Here is a 24,402-nt window from a genome sequence, read left to right on the forward strand (position 1 = left end):
ATACCAAATATGATGACTACATCTTTATGGTTTCACTTAAAAAAAAAAAAAGGAAGAAAATGGATTTTGAAGGCAGGCCTTGTCCTCACTTCTTACCTTCTTCTGGAAGCATCCCCACTCCCCCAAGGAATGGGCAGGACATGGTCTATCTACCCCTACTGCCCACCACTTGGGTTATTGCCAACCTTTCCAAACAACGATTCGAGGAATCCCCTTAGGAATTAATCCTCCAGCTGAAGAAAAAAACAGAAACCCTGACCTGAAGGTCAACAGCTTTGCTTAATATCGCGACCAAAGCCTCAGAGCCTGAAAACAAGGTAGTGCGGGTTAAGCTTGATAACCAGGAAGACACATAATGAGAATCATAAAAGCGGTGATAAATCGGGAATCCAGTCCATACATCACCAAATATATCGGAAGGAAACGGGATCCCGGTCCTGGAGAGCAATGGACACCCCCAGGCCCCGGCCGCATCGCTCACAGCAGCCAAGACCCGGACGCAACTTCAGCACCCACTGGCCAACAGAGGGGTAAGAAAATGAGCTGTATACGGACGCAACGGGGTATCATGCCAACATTAACAGAGAAGGGCATCGTGCCCTTCATGGGTGACCACGAGAGACTGTGATCGCTTATTGTGAAGGGAAATAAGCCAAACAGAGAAAGGCAAATACTGCATTCTCCTTTCCGCGTGCTTTCTGAAACTCAGGCACCTAGCTGGCTCCATCAGGGAAGCATGTAACTCTTGATCTCGGGGTCTCCTGAGTTCGAGCCCCACACTGGGGATAGAGATTACTTTTTTTAAAAATACAAAATGAGGGGCACCTGGATGGCTCAGTCATTAAGCATCTGTCTGCCTTTCGCTTGGGTCATGTGGGATCAAGCCCCGCATCAGGCTCCCTGCTCCACAGGGAACCTGCTTCTCCCTCTCCTATTCCCCCTGCTTATGTTCCCTCCCTTGCTGTGTCTCTCTCTGTCAAATAAATAAATAAAATCTTTTTAAAAAAATAAAATAAAAATGAAGGGGTGCCTGGTTGGGTCAGTGGGTTGAGTGACTGACTTTCTGATTTCAGCTCAGGTCATGCTCTCAGGGTCATGAGATCGAGCCCCATGTGGGGCTCCACGCTCAGCAGGAAGCCTGCTTGAGATTCTCTCCATCTTCCTCCCCCTACACCCCTTCCCTATGTGTGCTCACGTATGCGCACTCTCTCTCAAATAAATAAAATCTTTAAAAATAAAAAATAAATAAAAATTTAAAAGATTAAAACACTGAACTCCTAGAAACAGAGGATGGTGCTTGCCAGGGGCTAGGGAGCGGGGGAAATGGGGAGACCTTGGTCAAAGGGTATAAGCCTCCAGTTATAAGATGAAGACGCTCCAGGGATCTAACGCACAGCACGGTGGTGATAGTTAACAACACCGTATCACATACTTGAAAGCTGTTACAGAGTAGATCTAAAAAATTATCACCACTAAACTGGGGGGGTGGGTAATAATGTGGGGAAGGAAGGCGTTAACTAACCTTACTGTATAATCATTCTACAATATAAATGCTTATCAGACCATTTTATCATGTCACATACCTGAACTTTACCTATGTGATACATCAATATCTCAATAAGGCTGGGGGGAAAAAAAATCACTAAAGGCAGGAGCATGCATTCCTGGCAACTTACAGCTCTACAGATAGTATTTTTTTTTTTTTAAGATTTTATTTGACAGAGAGAGCGCACAAGAGCGCACAATCAGGTGAAATGGCAGAGGCAGAGGGAGAAGCAGGCTCCCCGCGGAGCAGGGAGCCCAATGCAGGACTCCATCCCAGCACCCTTGGATCATGACTCAAGCTGAAGGCAGACACTTAACCTACTGAGCCACTCAGATGTCCTCAGATGTCCTGGCTCTACAAATATTATTATATAATGCTTGATTTTTAACAAAATAACAGAAACCATCTCCAATATACTAACCACCTCGGCGGGGTGAGGGGGCTACTGAGTGGTTGAAATGAGGCTAAACGCAGACAGGAAAGCAAGCGCGCACGCGCACACACACACAGGATCTAACACGTGCACGCTCATGCACGCGCTGGCTCCAAAGACAGCCTGGGGAAAAAAAAAAACCACATAATATCTCCCGGGTCGTGAGATTCTCTCCCCCTTTGCCTCTGCCCCCACTCATGCACACTCTAATAAAAGATCTTTATAAATAAACCAGATCATTACAATCATTTCACCTGCCTTTTTTTTCAACGTGGCAACCAATTAAAACTCCCAGCATGGCCTACATTCTGGTTCTATCAGATGGCACTCGTTCAAACAGTGGACAGTGGAGAAATCATCAGGGAAATGACAGCCCGTGGATTTGCTTGAAGAGAACCTTACCATGGCCTCTGGTATCTCTTTGATAAACACAGGGTCCTTTTATTAACATGAAATAATAAAAGTAAACAGTAGTGTGCCACCAGAAGACAGGGGATTCGTTCAACCCATTCCACACCTGGCAAATATCTGTTGTGTTACCCGGGTTACCACCCAGGTACCACCAGGCTCCTCACTGGTTGCTGGCCTCCCCTCCACCCCGGAGCCAAAGGGATAAGTTCAAACGGCAACCCAATCCTGACGCTCTGCCTGAAGCTCCACACTCACTGCTCTTGGACCATTCTATGCCTCAGGGCCTTTGCACAATCTGTTCTCCCTGCCTGGAGCCCTTGTCCACTCATTGCCCTGGCTTCAACTCAGAGGCAGCCTTTGGGCCTCAGCAGAACCAGTCCTCCCCCTTCCCCACCCTCTACCCCTCCCCATGGCCACTTCATGGAGCTCCGTACATTTACAGTAGAGCACTTACATGCAGTCGTAAAATATTTCTTTCAGATACTACTTGAGGTTTTACATACTATCTTAATACTCTAATGCCATGTATGCTATGGAGCATTCAATATAGTATCTAATGCATTCTGTATCACACACGTGACTAACAAAAACCAGACAAATGGCCATTTGCATAGGCCAGGGGTTGGCAGACTACGACCCAGGGAACAGATCTGACCCTCCCCTGCTTTGTCCCCCAAACTAGGATTGGATTTCACTTTTTTTTTTTAAGATTTTATTTATTTATTTGACAGAGAGAGAGATCATAAGTAGGCAGAGAGGCAGGCAGAGAGAGAGGAGGAAGCAGGCTCCCTGTGGAGCAGAAAGCCCGATGCGGGGCTCGATCCCAGGACCCTGAGATCATGACCTGAGCCGAAGGCAGCGGCTTAATCCACTGAGCCACCCAGGTGCCCCTACACATTTTTAAATATAAAATGGAAAACAGACAATTTGCCTGCCACCAAGCGCTGTCAATCGATTTCACCCTGGCCCGCAAAGTCACAACTATTTACCACCTGCCTCCTCCCAGAAAACATTTGCCAACCGGGGCCATGGATCAAAAATCACTGAAGGTTGGGGCATCTGGGTGGCTCAGTGGGTTAAAGTCTCTGCCTTCGGCTCAGGTCATGGTCCCAGGGTCCTGGGATGGAGCCCTGGATAAGGCTCTCTGCTCAGCGGGGAGCCTGCTTCCCTTCCTCTCTCTCTGCCTGCCTCTCTGCCTACTCTGATCTCTGTCAAGTAAATAAATAAAATATTTTTTTAAAAAATCACTGAAGGTCAGTAGTTTCACATGACCTGACCTGATGCTAACTTACCTCAAACACGATTTTTTCCCTACGGTGCCCCCCCCCGGGCTGTCAGCTCTGTGGGGACAGTGGACGCCCAGGCGGGGGCTCTGGATCGTTCACTTCCCGCCTGAGGCAGCTCCTGGCACATGGCGGGCACTCGGAAGTCCCTGTCAAAGTTAGGGACCAGACACCATGAACTATAAGCTGCTATAAACTGCATGTGGCCAACACGTGCGGCCGTCACCCGAGGCACACGGCCACCCGGGTCTGAAGGACACAAAGACAAATAATGTCCCAAAATCAACCACAGGGATGGTTGCACACCTCTCCCAGAAACCACCCAATTCTGTACTTTAAATGCATGAATCATAAGGTCTACGAATTGTATCTTAATAAAGCAGATTAAATAAAAAAAAAAGATGAATAAGACCCAGGGTCAGTTGAACTATGTGAATTCTCCCTCCCATATGCTGTCCTTAGAACCTAACCCCCGCCCCAAAGCAAACTGCACACCAACCCTGCTTCATCACCCCAGTAAGAAAATATATTAACACAGGACTCGTTTGCATTCGTTAAAAATAAGTAAATAAATTTGAACGCAATGTCTTTTCCTATTGCTCTGTTGCTTGTAACTAGATTACATGTCCCCCAATCCAACATTTCTTACCCTTGGCACAGCTAACATCTGAAGATGTTTTGTTATGAGGCTGTCCTGTGCACGGCAGGATGTCCGCCAGCATCTCTGGGGCTCTGCTTCCCACCAGATGCCAGCAGCATCCTCTCTCCCAGGTCATGACAACAAAAATGTCCCTAGAAAGTGTTCATGTCCCTATGGGGGGGGGGGGAGCACAATCACTCCAGCTGAGACCCACTGTCTTTTTTTTTTTTTTTTAGATTTATTTATTGAGAGAGAATGAGTGAGCAAGAGAGAGAGAGGGAGAGCACACACATGAGCGGTGGAAGCAGCAGGCAGAGGAAGAGGGAGAAGCAGGCTCCCTGCTAAGTAAGGAGCCCAAAGTGGGACTAGATCCCAAGACCCTGGAATCACGACCTGAGCTGAACGCAGAGGCTTTTTTTCTTTTTTTTTTTTTAAGATTTTATTTACTTATTTGACAGAGAGAAAGAGATCACAAATAGGCAGGCAGAGAGGGAGGGGAAAGCAGGCTCCCTACCGAGCAGAGAGCCCAATGCGGGGCTCGATCCCAGGACCCTGAGATCATGACCTGAGCCAAAGGCTGAGGCTCAACCCACTGAGCCACCCAGGCGCCCCGGAACACAGATGCTTAACCAAATGAGCCACCCAGAGGCCCCGAGACCCACTGTCTTCACAGTTTCTCTACATGGCTCCACTTCTGCCACCAACATCTAGTGACCCCAAAGATCATCCATCCGCCGGTCCATTCATTTAACACATTTACTGAGCCCTGCTTTGTAACAGGAGTTGAACCATGACATCGACCTTTGGATCCTGCCCTCAAGAAGCTTGGACTCTGGTACCAGAAGTAGGATGGGTACATAAAGAGCTGTGACAAAGGATTTTTAAAATACCAAATGTCACTGAAGAGTGACACATAAATGACAAGAGATCTCCGGGGCACATGGGGAGGGGGGTTAATTCCCCAAGTACAGGGGAAGAAAACTCGGGTTCCTCCTCATCACAGCAGGGACAACACCTGCTTCTCAGAGTCACCGCGAGGACTGCATCTATACATTACATTCTTTCACTTTCATCCTCCAGCGGGATGTTCCCATTTTGCAGAGCGAGCAGCCAAGGTCAGAGAGGTAAAGCAACTTGCCCATGGTGGCACAGCCTGAAGCAGAAGGAAGGGATGTCAACACAGGCAGGCCAGCTCTCCCCTCCAACCAATGCCTCCCTGATGGGCACTTGGGGACCGGCCTATTAGCGGCGGTCACGGTCATTGCTGTTTCCACTTGGGAGCTCAGGGCAGGTTTCCCTAAGTAGGCAAAACCAACGGGCCACCAACAGGCCAAGATGTGCCGTTGTGGGCACAGGGCAATGGTGTTCAAAGGGGAGCACAGAGCAGGATCCAAAGCGGATGCTGGACAAGCTTCGCGTCTGTGTGCCCATCCACAAGTCAAACAAAGCGTCAGGAGGGGACTGGGCGACAACCAGGCCCAGGAAGACAGGCCAGGGCCTGAGCCAGTTAAGCAAAAGAAAACCAAAGCTCCACTTGGGATTCCCACCAGGAAAGTGCTGCATCACCCACACGTTGCAAAAGCGCCCAGGCATTGTGAAACCGAGAGCATTAAGTTTCTGGCTCCTTCTTCTCAGCCCCTCCTCTGGATGACAGCCCAAAACAGTAAACTGGGAAAGCCACGGTCATCCTCCAGGAAGTCCCCTAAGACACCCCGGCCCGGGGCCCCCTACCCCAGATCATCCGAGCTCGCCCTCCGCCCTGCACCAAGGTCTCTCTATTCTGAACGGAAATTCCAGCCGTGCGCTCCCTGTCCAGGTCAGACAGGGTCATGGGGGAAACGGACCCAGGGGCAGGCAGTGTCAAGGGAGGACCAGTTTCCATGCAGACACCTGGGTTCAAGCCCCATCGCCAGTACTTCCTGGCTGTGTGCCTTGGAGGAAGTCACTCCACCTCTCCGACTTTTGGTCTCCTACCTCTCCCCAGACTACAAACGCTCTGTGATGGGGGAGGGGTAGCCACCAGGGGCCGAATTCAACTCTGCCACCCCTACCCCATTGTTACTGCAGTCACAATAGCTCAAAACGCCATGTGCCACAAGGCTGAAGCCACCCAAGAGATGGGCCAGAGTCATTTGGCACAACCTACTGGAAATGATTCCACTCTGGCCCACCCGGAGTCCTCCTGTCCTGCCGCTGACCCCTAAGGACCCACAATGCTATTTTTAAAACAGGTCACCAGGGACACCCCCCTCGCAATGGCAGGACGGTGCCACGCCTGAGAGCCTGGACTCCCGGCCAGATGGCCACGGTTCCATCCCAGCTCTGCTACAGATGAGCTGTGGGACCTTCAACAAGGTACACAACCTCTCTGGGCCTCAGGTGGCCCATCTGTAAAATGGGGACAATGGTCCATCCACTTTATAAGGCTGTTTTGAGGGTTCAATGGAAAGCATTTTGAACCGGGCTTGGGACTCACGAGCACAGGAGTGGTAGTTAATACTAACTAGGTTACCCACCTTAACCTAGGCCTGCAAGGCATGTTGGTGCTCCCGCAGCAGCTCACAACACCTCCCCTCTCCGGCCCACGCCCCAGCCTCTGATGCCCTGCCCGGGAAAGTCTCTCGCTCCTCTTCTGTCCCACCCAGCTTCTTCCCACCAGTTTCATCCCAGGCCTGGAGTGCCCCAGCCTGGTCAGCTCCTTCTCATCCCTGCACGTTCTCAGATGCCCACTGATACAGAGGCCTCACCCCTCCGAAGTGACCATCTCTGCCATCATTCACCAAGCCCCAAACGTGTGATCTCCTTCAGCAACCCTCGTGTTTCTGTTCCTGCAGCACCGGGCTGGGGTTCCCAGGCAGACTCTGGGTGACTTCACCTCTCTCTGCCTGTTTTCCCATCCACAGGATGGGAATAACCGCAGTCCCTTCTCTATAGGTTATTTACAGTCGGGATGAAAACACCACACTTAGAAAGCATCTAGAACATTCCCTGACACTTAGGACATGCTCTGGAAGTCTCCGCTCTCAACTATTTTCCGTGCAGAGTTCCAAGGGGTCTCTCTCCCTCTGACCTGGAATCTTCCGGAAGCATGACCATGTCCTTTTAATGTGCCCACACACAGCAGGCACTCATTCAATATTTGTTCGACAAGCAAAAGGAGGAGTGAATAAATTTATCTGAAGCGCAACCCAGAAACATGTAAAGAAGAACCACAGACTCCGTCCCACCTAAAACCAACAATCCCAGCTACAGGCACGGGTCCAAAGGAAATAACTCCAAGAGCAAGAAAAGGAGCAATGTGGACACGCTGGCCGGTTCACAGCCAAAACCAGGAAGCTCCCAGGCAGGCAGCTTCCCCGATAGCAAAGCAGACGGGGACAGAGGACCCGCTGAAAATGACCTGGGTGTCACAAACCCAAGTGAGGGGTCACTCCCAGCCCTGGGGAGGCCATCGGTAACGAGGGGCAGGCACCGGCCCCCTGGGGTCCATGCTCTAGACTAAGAACTAGGGAAAAGACACCATCTACAAGTAAGGACTGCTTAAGAGCTGGTGCAGGGTTAGGGGAGGGTTCTGACCGAAGAAACAGAAGGGGAAGACGGCAGCTATTTTTGCTAGAGAGGTTTAGATGCCGTCACAGCCAAGCCCTCCACAGCCTTCCAAGCCCAGAACACTACAGACTGTAGCACTGTGCATGTCTCATCTTGTCTAATCCCTAAAACAAACCTCTGACAAGAGAGGTACTATTACTGTTCTCCATGTTACAGACTGAGGCACAGAGTCCAAAGGTTTCCTGACCTGAGCCACAAAGGCCATGTGACCCAGAGAAGGAGAAAGAGTTAACAGTGGGTGTTGGGAGCAGGACAACCTAGACCCACATCATTGTCCGGTACTTCCCCATCTCAGCATCCTCCAGGATTCTCGGACTTCCCTCTGGGCCAGAGCAAGGGACTTCTGTGTACCGATGATGACGACGATTTCAACAATGACAAGGGACGAGCTGTAGTAAAAGTAACAGCACTTAGGAACGGGGCTAGCGCATTGGCCATACGTAAAACTCCTTTAGGTTTAAACTCTATGACGGAGGCACTGCAGTCATCCCCATTCTGCACATAAGAAAACCAAAGCACAGAGAATCAAGGGACTTCTCCAAGGCCACACAGCAACCAAGCAGCAGAACGGGGATCTGAAGGGAAGGTATGCTAGCAACCTGTACTCTTACGTCCCTCTGAGCATCTTCAGGACTGCAGTCCCCATGAAACAGGGAGGCCGCATGTGTCACGCACCAGGAATGGGTCTCCAGCATCACAGCTAAGGCAATAGAAGTATTAATTCACAGCAGTGGGGGAGGGTACTGGAAGCTATCATAATACATCAGTTGTAAAACCAACATCGCGGGGCCCCTGGGTGGCTGAGTCAGCCAAGCGTCTGCCTTCAGCTCAGGTCATGATTCCAGGGTCCTAGGACAGAGTCCCACATCTGGCTCCCTGCTCAGAGGGGAGCCTGCTTCCCTCTCTGCCTCTGCCCCTCCCCCAGCTTGGGAGCACTCTCTCTCTCTCTCAAATACGTATTTTTTTAAATAAAAAATATTAAAAAACCAATAAATGCCACGTTTCTTCACATATTCCTTCAGTATCAGTTTCCCCTGATCCGGGGCATCCTCCAACCTTCCACTGGCCACGTTTGCACAGCATGGCATCTCCAAAACCGGGATGCATGTCACCCCTGCCGGCCTTTTTGGAGTCGATGAAATGCAGGACAGCCCGGACCCTTTTCTCATCGAGCTCACCTCTGGGGATGGCAAGAGGCTTTTCCTTAAGTTTCCAGAACCAAGAAGGAAAAATGAAAAAATGCTCCAAGAGACACCGATCAAGCCCGCCCCACCTCCTCACTACTGCTCCATAGCACAGCAATTAACTTTAATGGGGGGCGGTAATTGTCAAGCTACCTGACCAGGCCAGCTCGGGCAAAGCTGCCAGCGCACATCCTACCATGTCCCCCTGCCAGCTGCCTTCTTGTCTCCACAATTCCTTCCCCAGGCCAGGCTGTTTTTGCCAAAGCCAGGCAGGGCAGAGGCAGTAAAATCTCCTAGCTGACCAAGTACAGCCCTTTCCAGTGGGGATGGTCACCAACAGGCCACGGCTTCTGCCTGGCCCCACAGCAGAAATCCTCTCCGGGCGCCTGTCTGCCTTGGTCAGTGAAATGTCTACCTTTGGCTCGGGTCATGCTCCCGGGGTCCTGGGATTAAACCCTGCGTGGGGCTCTCTGCTCAGCAGGAAGCCTTATCTCCCTCTCCCTCTGCCTCTGCTTCCCCTGCTTACGCTCATGTGCTCTCTCTGTAATAAGTGGTTTGAGCCGCTGCCTTCAGCTCGGGTCATGATCTCGGGGTCCTGGGATCGAGTCCCGCATCGGGCTCTCTGCTCGGCGGGGAGCCTGCTTCCCTCTCACTCTCTCTGCCTGCCTCTCTGCCTACTTGTGATCTCTGTCAAATAAATAAATAAAATCTTTAAAAAAATAAATAAATAAATAAATAAATAAAATCTTAAAAAAAAAGACAGAGAGAGAGAGAGATCCTCTCGGCAAGCACAGCATACTTTCGGAAACCTGCACTCGAATAGGATTTGCCCGGCAAAAATGTTATGGATTTCAACCACTTCAGGGTCATTATGCGTCCTTCTCCCCGATGTCCATACAGTCCTGGGGTGGGATAGTATCCCAAATTCACATCTGCATGTAAACTTCACATGGGTTTACTGGAGCTTTGATGCAAGGTGTGAGAGCAGGCCTGAAACCCCCAGCAGGCCGCAGCTGGATGTATACCATGTCACACACACATGGTCACCAGGTACCCAGAAAAGAGAGGAGTGAGCAATCTGGAAAATCATGACATGACCCAGAATGCTGGAGCATGTGGCCTGAGCCAGGTGAGGGCTTCTCAACCTAGGCATAGACACGGTGACATGCAGGCCCTGGTTAACCCTTTGTTTTCGGGGGTCGGGGGGTTTCCCTGGGCCTTGGGCAGCAGCACCTACCCATCGGATGCCGGGAGTACACTCCCTCCAGGGGTGATAACCTAAAACGTTTCCAGACGTTGACAAATGTCCCCAGGGTGGGGAGGGGGTGGGAACCAAAACAGCCCGTTGCTGAGGGTCTGGGATCTGGGTGGTCTGCAGAACACCCTCTTCTTTCATTTTAGTAAGGACCTAGGTATTAGCTATTCGGTAAATACACAAATAGGCCACCCTGTGATTCCGCATGTGACACGGTGCTTGGGATACACTGATTAAGGTTTTAAAAAAAGTGAACTGGTTTAAAGGAAAGTATGAAGTGATTAGGGGGGGGGGCTCTCCCAACTCCCACCGAAAAACCAAATGCTCACTTTCCCTTGTCTACCCTGTAACTAGAGGTGGTCAAGCCCAGGGCAAGGCTATTCAGGAGACGCTCAGAGACCACAGACTGGGGACAAGCCATGGGTGAGAGCCCAGTCCCATAAGCATTGGACCTCAGAGGTGCCGTCTCCGGCAAGGGGATCCACGACATTCCCCTCCAACATCCACCCACTAACACTTGCTTCCCACTTCCCCAGGAGCTCCCTGCACAGAGGCTAAAACAACAAGGCTATGACCAACTGCCTTGAGAGGGAACAATCATTAGCAAATTACCTAATTAGGTTCACGTTAACATTTCATCAAGTAAATATGTTAATTAAAAACGGGTCCTATCCAGATTGCACTAGTAAGTGAAAACAAAAGAACGAAGATTATGTTTTTACAGGATCCCATCCTCGTTTTTTAAGATGCTCTCTATTTAGCGTAAGGGGAGAAAATGGGCTGATTTAAAAGTTAAAACGCCAATCCGCCGATAAGAGATTAGACTTCCAGAAGAATGTCGTTAGGGAAGACTTCACTTTTTACTACACTCCTATCGTACAGTTTCATTTTTATTTTTAAAGATTTAATTAATTTATTTGACAGAGAGATCACAAGCAGGTAGGGAGGCAGGCAAAGAGAGAGGAGGAAGCAGGCTCCCTGCTGAGCAGAGAGACCAATGTGGGGCTCGATCCCAGGACCCTGGGATCATGACCTGAGCCAAAGGCAGAGGCTTTAAACCACTGAGCTACCCAGGCGCCCCTGTACGGTTTCATTTTATACTGTATCTCTTACAATATCAGACTAAGAAGACAGTCCAAGGAAAAGTCCCTTTAAATAATTCGATCTCTGCCATGTTTATGGTAACAGAAAACCTGGAAGTTTCCAGGTTTGCAGATGTCAGCAGCTCTCAGAACTATAACAACTTCACTCCTATGCCATCGATTTAAATACTTAAGCAAGTCTTCTTACTTCTGAACTACGAAGAAAACCACGGGGAAAATGAATTTCTCCACACATCAGCCCAATTTCAGAGCTGACACCTGGGCATGCCTTACCAGACCCGGGAAAACACCACAGACACCTGGTAACAACGGAGCCAATTTACCTGAATTGTCTCCGATGCTAGGCACAGAAGTCTGAATCCCTGGGGTCAGACTGGGCTCTTTTCCAACTGCCAAGGCCTGCCTGGGCCCAGGGTTTATAAGGAGATAATACCCAGAAGAGAATCATGCCATCTCCACTGCCCTCAACTGTCCACACTGTCCCCTACTGTCCAGCCTCCTCTTCCATAACCACAGCCCCAGCATCTGCTCGAGCTCTGCTGGGCATCCTCTGCGCCTTACCTCTTCCCTACAGCTATGTAAGACACGCAACTATCGGTCACCCCCTTTACAGGTGAGTCCACTGAGGCTCCCAGAAGTTAAAGAACTGGCCCAGGGTCACATGCCGGGAAGTGGCAGGGCTGATTTGCAAACCCAAGCTCCTATGAATCTGGCCTCGGAAGTGAACTGGAGGTGAGCCACCAGATCCCAACACCGAGTATGGCGTGGCCCACCCAGACCCCTGAGATCTCCGTGGGACAAAAAAGAGGAGAGCACCCCATGATGCTATAACAGCAGTCCTTGGACAGAGTGTAATCTACCATGTGGCTTTTCTCCCTGACCTTATTGGTGATTTAATGATTTTGAGGAAGATGCTTCATCAAAGAGCTCCTAGACAATCTAACCAAATCAGAACTTGCAGGTCACCCTCCCAGCAACTGACAGCTCCAGCTTTCCTCTGCCACTGGCCTCGGGCCTCTCAGGCTGACTGGAGGGACCAGAGCAGACGCTGTTACTAACATGCACCCATCATTTGCCCTCAGTAATAAAAACAACCATAATAATGGGTATCCTTAGACTGTGCTAGAATGGTGAAGTAAGCCAACCCCTTTAAAAAAAAAAAAAAAAGGCTCGAGCTACAGGCAAATCTGTTCAAGCGTTCTGAGACACTCCACTCCTGAGCATACGCCCTAAGGACAAAGGCAATAGGCACTCTCCATGTGATACTCATTCTAATGTTTTCTCAAACAGGAAAAAAAAAAAAAGGAGACAGCAATCTAAATGTCAAACCATAGGTAATAATTATGTAAATTATAGTCCACCAATACACGAAATGATTGCTGTGACACTGTATAATTTTAAAAAGTTCTATGGGAGCGTGGGAAAATTCTTACACCAGTAAATGAGAAACATTACAACCAAATGTGGTCTAGCGCTGCCCAGCGCCATTCTTGCTAGCAACGACACACAAATCCGGACGAGAACCAAATATTAACGCTCAAGTAAACAAACAGTCACCTGCAGAAATATATCTGTGACGTGCCTGACAGAGGGGCAAGATTCCCAATGTGTAGAGACAAGAGCCCTGCAAATTAACAGAGTAAAGGCAAGCCAGGGGAAAGATGAGCAGGAAAGACACAGAAAACAGATGCACAGAAAAGAACACACCTATCACCGGGAGATATGCTGCGGGATGCTCAGCTTCTCACCGAAAGAGAAATGCAGACGACAAGATTTTTTTTTTTTTAATCCACTGAATTAACAAATTCAATGATGCCCAGCGCTTGGGAGGATGTAAAGAAACGGGAATTCTTATTTGTTGTCGGTGGCAATGAACGTACTATATCCTCCTTTCTGGAAAACCAGCTAATATCTACTAAAAAAAAAAAAAAATTACCTAATTTTGACCTATGTACTAGAATGCTTACTGGAGCAGTCTTCACAGGAATGAAAAAACGGGAAATAACGCCAAGTAGCTGTTATTTACAGAGAAAAACGGCTGCATTAATTTTAACAAATATATATTTGTTATATATATCAGTCCAAATACAACTTGGAATATCAAAGAATTATGAATAAGTTTTTTATTTAAATTCAATTAGCCAACATATAGTACATCATTAGTTTTTGATGTAATGTTCAATGATTCATTACTTGCGTGTAACACCCAGTGCTCATCCCATCACGTGGCCTCCTTAATGCCCATCACCCAGCTAGCCCGTCCCTCCACCCACCTCCCCTCCAGCAACCCTCCGTTTGTTTCCTAGAGTTAAAAGCCTCTCATGGTTTGTCTCCCTCTCTGATTTCTTTCCACTCCATTTTCCCTCCCTTCCCCTATGATCCTCTGTGCTGTCCCTTATCAAATAAACTATGTTGTATTAAATAGCATGTTACAGGGGCACGTGGGCTCAGTGGGTTAAGCCTCTGCCTTCGGCTCAGGTCATGGTCTCAGGGTCCTGGGATCGAGCCCCTCATTGGGCTCTCTGCTCAGTGGGGAGCCTGCTTCCCCACCCCCCCTGCCTGCCTCTCTGCCTACTTGTGATCTCTTTCTCTGTCAAATCAATAGATAAAATCTTTAAAAATAAATAAATAGCATGTTACATATCACCTGTGATGCAAACAGTGAAATTCTATGTATTGACATGAATCATAGCTTCAGTAAAAATAAAAAGCAGAGCAACAATTTTAACATAAACCTTTTTATTTAAACGTGTTTGTTTGTAAACGTTTCTATCATCCCAGAAAATCCTGACTCAGTTCAGCTCCAGGGAACAGCTAATATGCACCCACCTACTACTTTTAATAGTTTTTTTTGTTTGTTTGTTTTTTTACTACTTTTAATACTACTTTTAAATATATCTGGGATGGGGGCACCTGGCTGGCTCAGTGAGTAGAGCCTGTGACGCCTGATCTCAGGGTCATAACTTCAAGCCCCACATTAGGTGAGGATTCTGCACGAAAAAAATAAAATTAGGGGCGCCTGGGTAGCTCAGTGGGTTAAAGCCTCTGCCTTTGGCTCAGGTCGTGATCCCAGGGTCCCGCGACCGAGCCCCTGCATCGCATTGGGCTCTCTGCTCAGCAGGGAGCCTGCTTCCTCCTCTCTCTCTGCCTGCCTCTAGGCCTACTTGTGATCTCTCTGTCAAATAAATAAAATCTTTAAAAAAAAAAAGTAAATAAATAATATTAAATAAATAAATAACAAAACAAATATCTCTGTGACCTATCTTTAACAAGGAGTGCTGCTTTTATAAATAAGACAATGGATGATGCCAGGAAGTTTGTGTGTTAAAAAAAAAAACAAAACCATAGAGCTACATTAGCAGGATGGGATTTTGAGTAAAAACGTCACACATCATTAAATTGCTGATGTCAAAGCTCTTTTAAAATGACAGAGAAGGCAAAGATTGCTTCACACTGAACCCTATCTTTGTTTTAAATGGGAGCAAAACTGAGCACTCAGCCTCCAGAACTCCCCGGAATACAAGGCTTAACTCAGCCAGACAAAAATCCTCTACCGATAGAGGGAAGGAACGTGAACCTGGTCTATTTCCGGCTTACTTACTCTTGCCTCAAATGCCAGCAAAACAACAGGTGCTTAATAAACGCTGGCGGGTCCATTAGCGGACAGGAAACACTGGGCAATCAGAACCACCAAGTTCTCAAAGCATAGATCCCTCAACCCAGCCACTCCTCAAGGAGGAACTTATTCTGCTGAGTCATTTTACATCGACGTACATATATGTGCAAAGAGGAGTACCCAGAAACGCTCCAGGCAGCGCCGTGCATCAGGCCAAAATTCTGCAACCAACCCAGACAGCGACCAATGTAGGACTGAGGTAAATGTACCGCACAGTCATAGAACAGAAGAATGTGTGGCTTCTGACCAAGTTTTACTTCCTCTTTCTTTCCATTTGCATGGACTTAACAGAAAAAAAAAAAAAAAAATCAACATCGGCTTTTAAGTGTAGGGAGCAAAACACAGAACATTATTTAGAATATGAACCCATCTAGGGAGGAAAAAAAAGATATATGTACCCACTCACCTCTGCATACATATTTGCATATACACTTTGCATTCTGCTAGAAGGAAACCCAAGAAACTATCACCAGTGGCTAACTCTGGGAAAAGAGGGAGGAGGCAGATACTCCAACGTTTACTTTCCCTCTGTATTCTCCTACACACTCACTTTTTTTTAAAATAACAGCACAATCAAACCACAATTAACCAAATCAAACAAATCAAATCACAGCCAGATCTTCATGTAATCAGCCAGATCATTTCAACATTGCGTTTGTTGGTTGCTGTTGTTGTTTTTTTAAGATTCTATTATTTTTTTAAGTAATCTCTACACCCGATGGGGGATCGAACTCACAACCCTTGAAATCAAGCGTCACACCCTCTTCTGACTGAGACAGCCAGGCGCCCCTCAACGTCTAGTTTTAAAAGATTTTCGTAGCAATTTTAAAGCAAGTCATCTTCACCGCTCATGAAATGCCATTAGAGGAGAATCACGGGCAGCTGGGGAGCGGGGAGTCCCAACTTTGTCTAACCCTGAAGGGTTTTCAGTTACGGTTCAGAAACAGATGAGACACAGAAAAAAATATACGCATTGACGTTAATTGTAAAAACCTGAGACTCATTCCAACAAAAATGGATCAGAAGCCCACGCCTCTTCAAGTATGGCTCTATTTCCTCGCCAAGCTTCCTCTTTGGAATTTTCAGGCCCTTATTAGTACCACAAGCCATTTTATTAGCACTTCAAGCATTTTTGCAGAATGCTGAAGGCAAGATTTTTATGAGATGGGCTCTGTGGTTCCTTTGAGTTAAACTCTGATTCTCAGACCACTCCAAGCACCCCAGGGCCTTTGCACTTGCGGTTGTCTTCCCCTAATTACTTCCCTCTCCTAGTCCTTTGAGGGCCAGCTTCACCATTCAGATCACAGGTCAAAGGTTAGACCCTGGATATCCCTCTTTCATAGCTTGTACCCCACCCCCAGGTCCTCCCAGTCTGTGACTCTGTGGCACTTACCACTACCCAAAATTGTTCCGGTCATTCCTAAGTGTAAGCTGATGAGCACACGCACCTCATCTACCTCATTCGTGGCTGCATTTCCAGTGTCTAGAACACAGGAGATGCTCAATCCACAAAAGACTGACTAAATGAGTAAGAAAGGGTTGTGGCAAGGGCGCCTGGGTGGCTCAGTGGGTTAAGCTGCAGCCTTCGGCTCAGGTCACGATCTCAGGGTCCTGGGATCGAGTACCGCATGGGGCTCTCTGCTCAGCAGGGAGCCTGCTTCCCTCTCTCTCTCTCTCTCTCTCTCTGCCTGCCTCTCTATCTACTTGTGATCTCTCTCTGTCAAATAAATAAATAAAATAAATAAAATCTTAAAAAAAAAAATAGAAAGGGTTGTGGCAAGAACAAGCGATCAAATCCAGTGTTTTTAAAGACCTCCCTGAAGTTCTTCGTACCGGGAAAAATAAATAAAAACTCTCCAAAGAGGACGGCGCCCCCAGCCAAGTAGCCCCCTAACGGGCCAATAAAAGGTGGACTGAGCGTCTCAGAGAAGAAAGGGAAAAGCCCCATAAAATGTCAATCACTACCTCCCCGGTTATCTAGACCCATTTTCCAGGACTTGGCAACCTCCCCGCAGGGCATGAATCCCACGACGAAGATAAGGGGACCCCAAGCTAAGTAGAACCCCCACTCTGTGACTGTCCACCTCTCCTGGGGAGGTCAACACGAGACCCTGACGCTTCCGCTCCAACCTCCATCACCACACCCTCCAGCCAGAGTGGACGAGCGCAGAGAAACACAGGCCCCGGGTGTAAAGAGACGAAACAGCGAGGCAAAGCCAGCCTGTTCCTCCTCCACGTAATGCGACTTTAACCTCCTTACGGTCCCATTAAGCTTCTCCAAGGCAACACCCGGTAAGCTAATTACAGGAGAAGTTCAATGACTCAAATCTCGCGGGGGAAAATGCAAGGTCGAGGGCAAGTCTCACCCCAGATCTGTTCTCCAGATTGCTCCTCGCCGACGGCGCTGTGACTTCAACACCCAAGGGACATGTGGCGATGTCTGGAGGCATCCGTGTTGTCAGAACACGGGGAGATGCTCCCGGCCCCCCGTCCATAGAGGTCAAGGACACCACTCAACAGCCCACAGGGCATAACAGAGAATCTGCGGGCCCCAAACGTCACAGAGGTGAGGCTGACAAACTGTGCTCCACACTTACCAACCCCATCCCTGAGCCAGCGTCCTCAAATCCCCCCCGCCCCCTCCCCCACCCTCAGTCTTCAAGCGCTAAGAACAGGTTTCATACCTCCATCAGAAGAGACACTGTCCCAGTTTCCAGGCTGGGGGAAGCCCATGCCTCAGGATGTCCAACCCCTCGTCATCATTCCAGTCCCTTTTACGAGCACTTTGTTGTTGTTGTTTTTTTTTTTTTGCAAAATGTTCAGGCAAGTTTTGATGGGTTAGAGTTTTACTAACCATTAAGATAGCATAATAAAAGCTAGACCTCATCCCACCAAGAAAACCTAGAGCCAAAAGACACCCAGGACGCTTGTTTCCAATTTCTCCGGCACCCGCAATTAGTTTCTGCATCCCCATCCCGCACCAGCCAACATGACCTTGATGGAGATCAAGCTACCGAGTCAGACGGGCTCCAGGCACTTCACCAGAAGCTCAGGCTTCGAGGCAGGGGGTGCCCATGGAACTAACTGGCCACAGGTGCCAGGAGAGTCCCCTCAGTGAAGGAAGCAGGCCAGGGGAGAAAGCACAAGGGGGAAAAAGAGACCAAAGCTGGGCTCTAGAACTGAAGCCACAATAAGAAAGAGGGGGAAATGCAACAAAAGGGAGCCCGAAGGCCTCTTCTGAAATAAAGCCAAACCAAACTCGAATTCAAACGTTGCCTGGGCTGACTGTGTTTGAGGCACTGAGTCCTGGGAAAGGAGGGAGGGGGCAAGGCTCAGTGCTGACCCTTGCAAGGTAGACTCTATGCCATCAAGCGTGGAAGCCAGAGAGCCCGGCCTCCCTGGGTATCCGTTCCAGACAGGTGAGTGACTACTCTTAGAGACCTCTGCAGAGAGACTACAGCCCAGCTCAGAAGCCATCCCAGCGTTCTGTGTCATTTATGTCTTCCACAAGTATTTACTGGGCACCTACTAGGTCCCGGGCACCATTCTAAGTGCAAGGATTGTGGCCATAAATAAACACAGGCCAAATACAAAACAAAACACCGCTGGGCCTGTGGAGTTGTCCTGTTGGTGGGAGTTTACAGAGAATAAACAAAATCAGTAAAAATATCTGATGTATTAGATTGGTTGGGGTGGGGAAGGGTAGAGGAGGGAATGCAAGGAAGGATCAGGGGAACAAAGAAGTGGCGGGGAGTCAGAGAAAAACTGCCTAAAGTGATCTGAACAAATAACTGAAGGTAAAGAAGTATTCCAGGCAAGTGCAAAGGCCCTGAGGCGGTCTAGTAACCAGTGTGGTAGGAGTGAAGTGAGACTGAAAGTAGCAGGTAAGGAGCTCAGAGAGATGACAGGCCAGATTCTGCTCTCTGGTAGGCCTAAGCCTTTTTCAGCTTCTATCTGAGCCAAGTCTGGAGTCATTGCAGGATTTCAAGCGTGGGGGGTGGGGGGGCTGCGGACAGGACCCGACCTGTGTCTTGAACAGGTCCCTGCTGGCCGCTGCATTGAGATGAGACTCCAGGGGTCAAGGATGGAAGCAGGGAGAGCAGTATGAAGGGATTGCTCCAATCCTGGAGTGAGCCAATCCACGGCTGCTCTGGCCAGAATGCAACTGGGGCGGTGAGTCGCTGGCAGATTTGGAAACATTTTGAAGAAAAAGGCAACAGGCTGTGCTGACGGCTGAGATGGGGAATGGGAGGCTGGGGAGGGGTGGGTCAAGGATGCTGCAGGTGTGGGGCCTGGGCACCAGAGGGCGGGGCTGGTATTAACTGGTATCAGGAGGGTCCGAAGTTCCGTCTGGGACAGGCTAGGATGGAGCACCGCCCCCCGCAACACCCCACACCGCTCCCACCCCCAGTTGGAGACCGGCTGTTCCTAAAAGTTGAGTCCATCACCACATTCACCCCCAAAAGCATCACCCATGGAGGCGGTCCAGCTGGGGGAAGGAGAACAGGGCAACGCAGTAAGGCAACCTGGGAACCCCGTATTAGCTTCTGCCCGGCCCTGTCTGTCCTCCCAAAGGTTCCCCCTTTCTCCTCCCCAAGCTATTCACCTTCTTACCTTGGGCCCCTCATGTCCCTCTCTGCATTCATGCAGGAAGTGGGATGAGGGGAGGATCCCATCCATTCCGGGTCCCTTTCAGCTCTAACCATCCAAAGGGAGGGAGGGGGAGACTGGAACGAGGGATGCACAAAAAGGGGAAGTAGACAGAAGGTGGAGGAAGGTAAAGGGATGAGTCTGAAAACTGACAGGAAACTTGCGGGGCGGTGTCAGGGGGTGGCGGACTTGGGGGGGTGGAAATTGGGCTCTTCAAAGACTGTTGTGAAGCCAGGAGGAGTTATTAAGAGACAAATTACACTGACTTCAAGGCCAGATCTTACCCCAGGGGGAATGTCTAACAGCTTCTAAAATATTCCTGTTCTCCCACCCCTTGGCTGCTGATTCAAATAGTCCGAGATTTACCGAGTTCTCCCAGGCAAACAGCCGCTCGGGGGTCAGATGCTAGCAGGATTCCATGAAGGGCAACACGGATCTGCTACTTCCACTCACCCCCAGCCACAGGGGGGGCGGCAGCAAGAACTAACTAGAGAATTCCAACCGGTGTCGACCGCTTACAATTACTGAGCACTAACTGTATACCAAGCAGCAACATTCTACGCACCTGCCAAGGATTTGTTCATTTGTTCCTACATCATTGCTCTTTGCTTCTTCGTATTATCTTATCCCCCCCCATTTTCCATATAGGGAAACTGAGGCACACAGAGATGTAACTCTCCTGAGCTGCAGGGCCAGGACTGGAAGCCAGGGGATGCAGGCACTCCCTCTGAGGCCCTGCACCACTGACTACTATTTTTCCCCCCTCTTTTTGACTCTTTTTTTTTTTGCAATTTTTCTACACTGGGTCTGCAACATAATAAATAATTTTTAATAGTTAATACCGAAGGAGAGGTCAGGCCCATTCTCCCAACCATCATACAAATACCAGCCACAAAACAGCCCCCTCCTGCCAGCAGTGATGGAAAAAACAAGCCGAATGTTGGTGAACTTGGCACCTATCTGGGTAACGAAGCTCCTCTTTTCTCACCCGGGACCACCTGCCTGCGTGAAGGTGATTAAGTCAGTGAAACCCTCACCTTGGACTACGTCCACGTTCTGGTTTTTCTGGACATTTCCTGAAGCTCAGAGGCAGGCACTGGCCCAGGAACAAAGTCTGATAAGAGTCTCACATGGGCCAGTCCCTTTAACTTCTGAACACACGACCTTGGTGAGGGGGAAGCCAGGCATACGTTGTGGTGGGGGCGGGGGACGGGAGGGGGACAGCAGCCCAATCCCTTTCCCACCAACTGAAGAAAAAGTGAGTCCAAAGGAAGGACAAGCAACTGGAAACCTACAACCTCGTCTTCAGCAAGAATGATTTTTTTTAAATGCACTGTTTAATTCTGTTCAGACCACAGGCTGGGCCTCTTACACAGGTGATCTCATTTTCTCTTCAAACAACCATAACCATAAAAAGCCCCCCCCCTTTTTTTTTGAAACCTGCCCCCATTTTACAGATGCGGAACCTGAGCACACAACAGTCAAGTGACTTGGCCAAATCCACGTGGTTTAATTGGCTGGGAGGTGGGCCTTGAGTATGCCACCCTGGAAAACATAGCAGCTACCTTCTTTCTGTTCCATTTAGTTTCTCCTGCTACCTGGAAGTTTTCAGGCAGCAGTGGCCAGCTCTCAAACTCTAGTTCCAGGCCCCTAACACCCCCTCCCCCACCCAAAACGGGGGCATCCAGGAAGCCAGAAAGAAAGAGGCAGAGGAAATTCTGCAAGGTCAAAGACTGGGCCAGGAGGGAGGGTCTGGCAGTGAAGACCAGCCATTACCTTCCCCAAGCAAAACAACCACCTGATCATTTCTGTAGCAAGAAGTCCAAAGCCAAAAAAAAAAAAACCCAAGTGGTTTTCCTGGGTGAGCTTCTTAAGCTAAATACACAGAGAGCACCTTGAAACACACCTCGCTTTTGAAAACCTCAGTAATCATCAATGGCCCATTGTCATCAATAAAGCACATCCCGGGGGCGCCTGGGTGGCTCAGTGTTAAGCCTCTGCCTTCGGCTCAGGTCATGATCTCGGGGTCCTGGGATCGAGCCCCGCATCGAGCTCTCTGCTCATCAGGGAGCCTGCTTCTCCCTCTCTCTCTGCTTGCCTCTCTGCCTACTTGTGATCTCTGTCAAATCAACAAATAAAATCTTTAATAAATAAATAAAGCACATCCCGATGCAAAATCTAATTTATGGTCGCCTATTTTTTCCCCCTGTGTAACCTGAGAAGAAAATAAACAAGGAAACAAACACTCCAGAACTCACAGCAACACTGGACCAGATCCCCCTCTGGGTCTTTGCAGAGATAATCTTGGTGCTGTTACACCTGGTACAGGGAGAAGGGACTCCACAGGTGTTTCCAGAGTCCTACCTTCCAAATGCTCTCCAGTCCCCCAGCCGCACCCCCCAACCCTGAATGCAAAATCATCTTTCTGACTTCCAGCGAGAGAGTAATTCTGATCCCACTGGCCTGAAAACTGGAGACATACTGAAGTGTATTTGGTTGATACCCCCCAAAAGAAAGCCTTCCCTTGGAGCCCTCCGGGATGACTTTTTCAAAACTCCAAAGGCAGTCTGCCCTGCAAAACAGGACAAGGAGGTATTTTTGGATGCTAATCACCAGCTCCAAAGAACCAAAGCTGTTTTTCTCTCCTGAGTCCTACACAAAGGGTGAAAAAGCTGTCCAGATTTGCCTATTGTGTTTACCAATAATCAAGATAGTGTGACACAGACGTGACCTCCTGAAACAAAGGGGTAAATCGCATTACAGGGAAGCTAAAGCCCAAGACAGTGGGGATTAAACCACCCAAAGTGGACTCAGGAGCCAGGAGCAGCAGTGAACACGCAGAGGAAAACTTGCCAGGGTACAAGCCACGTGCATCCCCAGAGAGGGGCTTCACATTACAGAGATGGGATGACAAAGGTACCAGGGTTCCGGGCATCCTTGGGAAGTTGGGGGGGGCACCCAAACCTGACCCAAGGGTCAGGTGAGACATGGCAGGGGTGAGCACCCCTACTTTCTTCCCTGCCTGTTCCCCAAACTTCCCTAATTCTTCCCCTGTTTCTCCAAATTCCCCTATAGTAATTAAGGAGGCAGACAGAAAGTAAAAAGATGGGGGGGGGGACCACAACGTAACCACAGGAGAGTCATGTTGATGAGGCAAACCGGGAAGGGGACAAACATCCATTCCCACGGAGCCACGCGAGCCTCTTCCCAGCCCAGACCTTTGGGAAGGGGGCGTTCTTTGTGAAAGGGGGAGAACCCCAACCCACAAAGGAGATAGGAGAACTTAACCTGGAGACAACCCCCTGTGCTGCCCGCCACCCCCGCCCCCATCCCTTGCGTCCCCTTCCGCGGAAGGTTATTTTCAATTGCAGGGGGCAACCGCAAAGCAGGAAGCCCTCTCCCCCAAGCTCTGGCCCCCCACGTTTCCCCTAAAGCCCCGGAGCCGGGCACATGCAAAGCCCTCGCCCCGCTTCCCGGGGACTGAGCCGCCCAAGTTTCCACCCCCCTCTCGCATCAGCGGCCCCCGCGAGGGACCGGGCGCGGACCCGCACCCCCTACCCCCACCCCCGGGCTGGCTGCGGAGCGGGGCAACGCGGCTCCGGACGCCCGCGGGTGCTGGGGGGCTGGGGGGCTGCGGGCCCGCCCCGCCCGGTGCTTCCCCACGCCGGCCGGCCTCGCAGCCGGCGGCCGCCCCCTCCCAGCGGCCCCACGCGGTCCGGGCGGCCGCCGAGCACGTACCCAGAAGGGGTCGGAGCCATCGGCGCTGCAGAAGCCGCGGAGCTCCATGCGGCCGGCGGGCGGGCGGACGGGCCCGGCGGCAGGCGGCTGCTAGCGGCGGCGACAGCGGCGGCGACGGGAGGGCGGGAGGCGGCGGCGGAGGGGCCGGGGCCGCAACGCCGCCTGGTTGGCCGGCGCGTCACGGGGATGCGGCGCCCCGCCCCGCCCCGCCCCGGCGCCCTGCTCTCCTGCTGCCACCGGGCGCGGGGAGGTTGCGTTGCGCCCCTCGGCGCCCTGCCAGTCGCCCCCGGCCCTACAGCTCGGCGGGGGCCCGGGCGGCGGCGCTTGTCCTCCGGGAGCGGCGGGGACCTCTGCGGCCGGCCCCTGCCACCCGTTTTCCAGTCCCGCGGTGGCGGCGACGACAACGGCAACCGTAAGAGTAACACCGGGAGAAACCGGGTTCCGAGCCCCGGGCCAGCCCCAGAGAGTGCCAAAGGGCTCAGCTGCGTCCTAGTTGCATCGTCACTAGGGACACGGAGGTTGAGTGACTTCTCCAGGGTCACCGAGCCGACCCAGCCCGCTGACGCCAGAGCTGACACAGAGACAGTAGGACGAGGATACACTTCGCAGTGAACCCTTCACAGATGGAGAAACTGAGGCTCAGAAAGGTGAAGTGGCTTGCCCAAGGTCACACAGCTGCCCATAGCAGGAGTGGGATTTGAACCCGTGACCCATCTGACGCCAGAGCATTCAATGCCCAAAGACTCCAATCTCCATCCCAAATAGTTGCCGCCCCCCACATGTGTACAAAGCACCTGAGGCTCAGAGAGGTGAAGTAACTTGCCCAGGGTCGCACAGCTGCCATAGCAGAAATGGGGTTTGAACCCACGACCCT

General features: G+C 50.3%; 1 protein-coding gene across 1 annotated transcript in view; it reads right to left on the reverse strand.

The window, feature by feature from the left end:
• The window catches only part of ABCC1 (ATP binding cassette subfamily C member 1), a 133,027-nt gene extending 109,389 nt beyond the window's left edge, over positions 1–23,638 (reverse strand). Inside the window, exon 1 of the mRNA XM_045993322.1 lies at positions 23,529–23,638. Within this exon, the coding sequence (XP_045849278.1) occupies positions 23,529–23,576 (48 nt within the window). The 5' untranslated portion in view covers positions 23,577–23,638. The remainder of the gene's footprint in view (positions 1–23,528) is intronic.
• Between the last annotated feature and the right edge of the window lie 764 nt (positions 23,639–24,402).

Source organism: Meles meles, chromosome 21 (genome assembly GCF_922984935.1).
Source record: "Meles meles chromosome 21, mMelMel3.1 paternal haplotype, whole genome shotgun sequence".
Lineage (NCBI taxonomy): Eukaryota > Metazoa > Chordata > Mammalia > Carnivora > Mustelidae > Meles > Meles meles.